Genomic DNA, 578 nt, shown 5'->3' with positions numbered 1-578 from the left:
CGCTTCCTTCTTTTCTGCTGCTGGAAACACTTCAGAGAAAGCTGAGGGTTTGGGAGACCATCCAGGAGCTCCCTGGCAGCTCTCAGCCTGGAGAAGGGGCAGGCAGGTCTCTGGCCGTGCCCCTTCCCGCAGGCACCTGGCCGCGTGGGGTGCTGGCTGGCTGTGGATCTGTGCCCCTGTCCGGCCGCAGCGGACAAGGAGCCCTTCCCTCCGCTCTAGGACTGGCCAAGCGTGCGCTTACTCTCACCCTGGCCGGGAAACCTAGGACGCCGTAGCTCCCCGCGTGGCCTTCTCAGGCTGTGGGTGAACTCGTTGCCCTTCTAGGCTTAGTTGGTTCTGATGTCGGGCCCCGGCTGGGCTGACCTGTGCTGGTCGGGCTGGGCAGCTGGTCACAAGCAGCGAGACTGCCCTCCCAAACTCGGGTGCCCGCCACCGTGAACCCCTCTGCCTTGGGCCTGCGGTGGCCTCATCCGTGTCTCTTGTCCACCAGGTGACCCCTGCACTGTGTCCTCCCAGATGGAGCTGGAGGAGGCCTTCCGCCTGTCCTGTCAGCGCAAGGACGAAGGGCTCATCCTTCA

General features: G+C 64.7%; 1 protein-coding gene across 1 annotated transcript in view; it reads left to right on the top strand.

Annotated features, from left to right (window-relative positions):
• The window catches only part of PRKCZ (protein kinase C zeta), a 93451-nt gene that overhangs the window by 748 nt on the left and 92125 nt on the right, over positions 1-578 (top strand). Inside the window, 1 exon segment of the mRNA XM_024760285.1 lies at positions 491-578. This exon segment is cut by the window's right edge and continues 1 nt beyond it. Within this exon segment, the coding sequence (XP_024616053.1) occupies positions 491-578 (88 nt within the window).

This window comes from Neophocaena asiaeorientalis, unplaced genomic scaffold, assembly GCF_003031525.2.
Source record: "Neophocaena asiaeorientalis asiaeorientalis breed wild unplaced genomic scaffold, Neophocaena_asiaeorientalis_V1.1 scaffold489, whole genome shotgun sequence".
NCBI classification, from domain to species: domain Eukaryota; kingdom Metazoa; phylum Chordata; class Mammalia; order Artiodactyla; family Phocoenidae; genus Neophocaena; species Neophocaena asiaeorientalis.
Note: the sequence above shows the minus strand (reverse complement) of the source record. Positions and strands in the feature narration are given on the sequence as shown.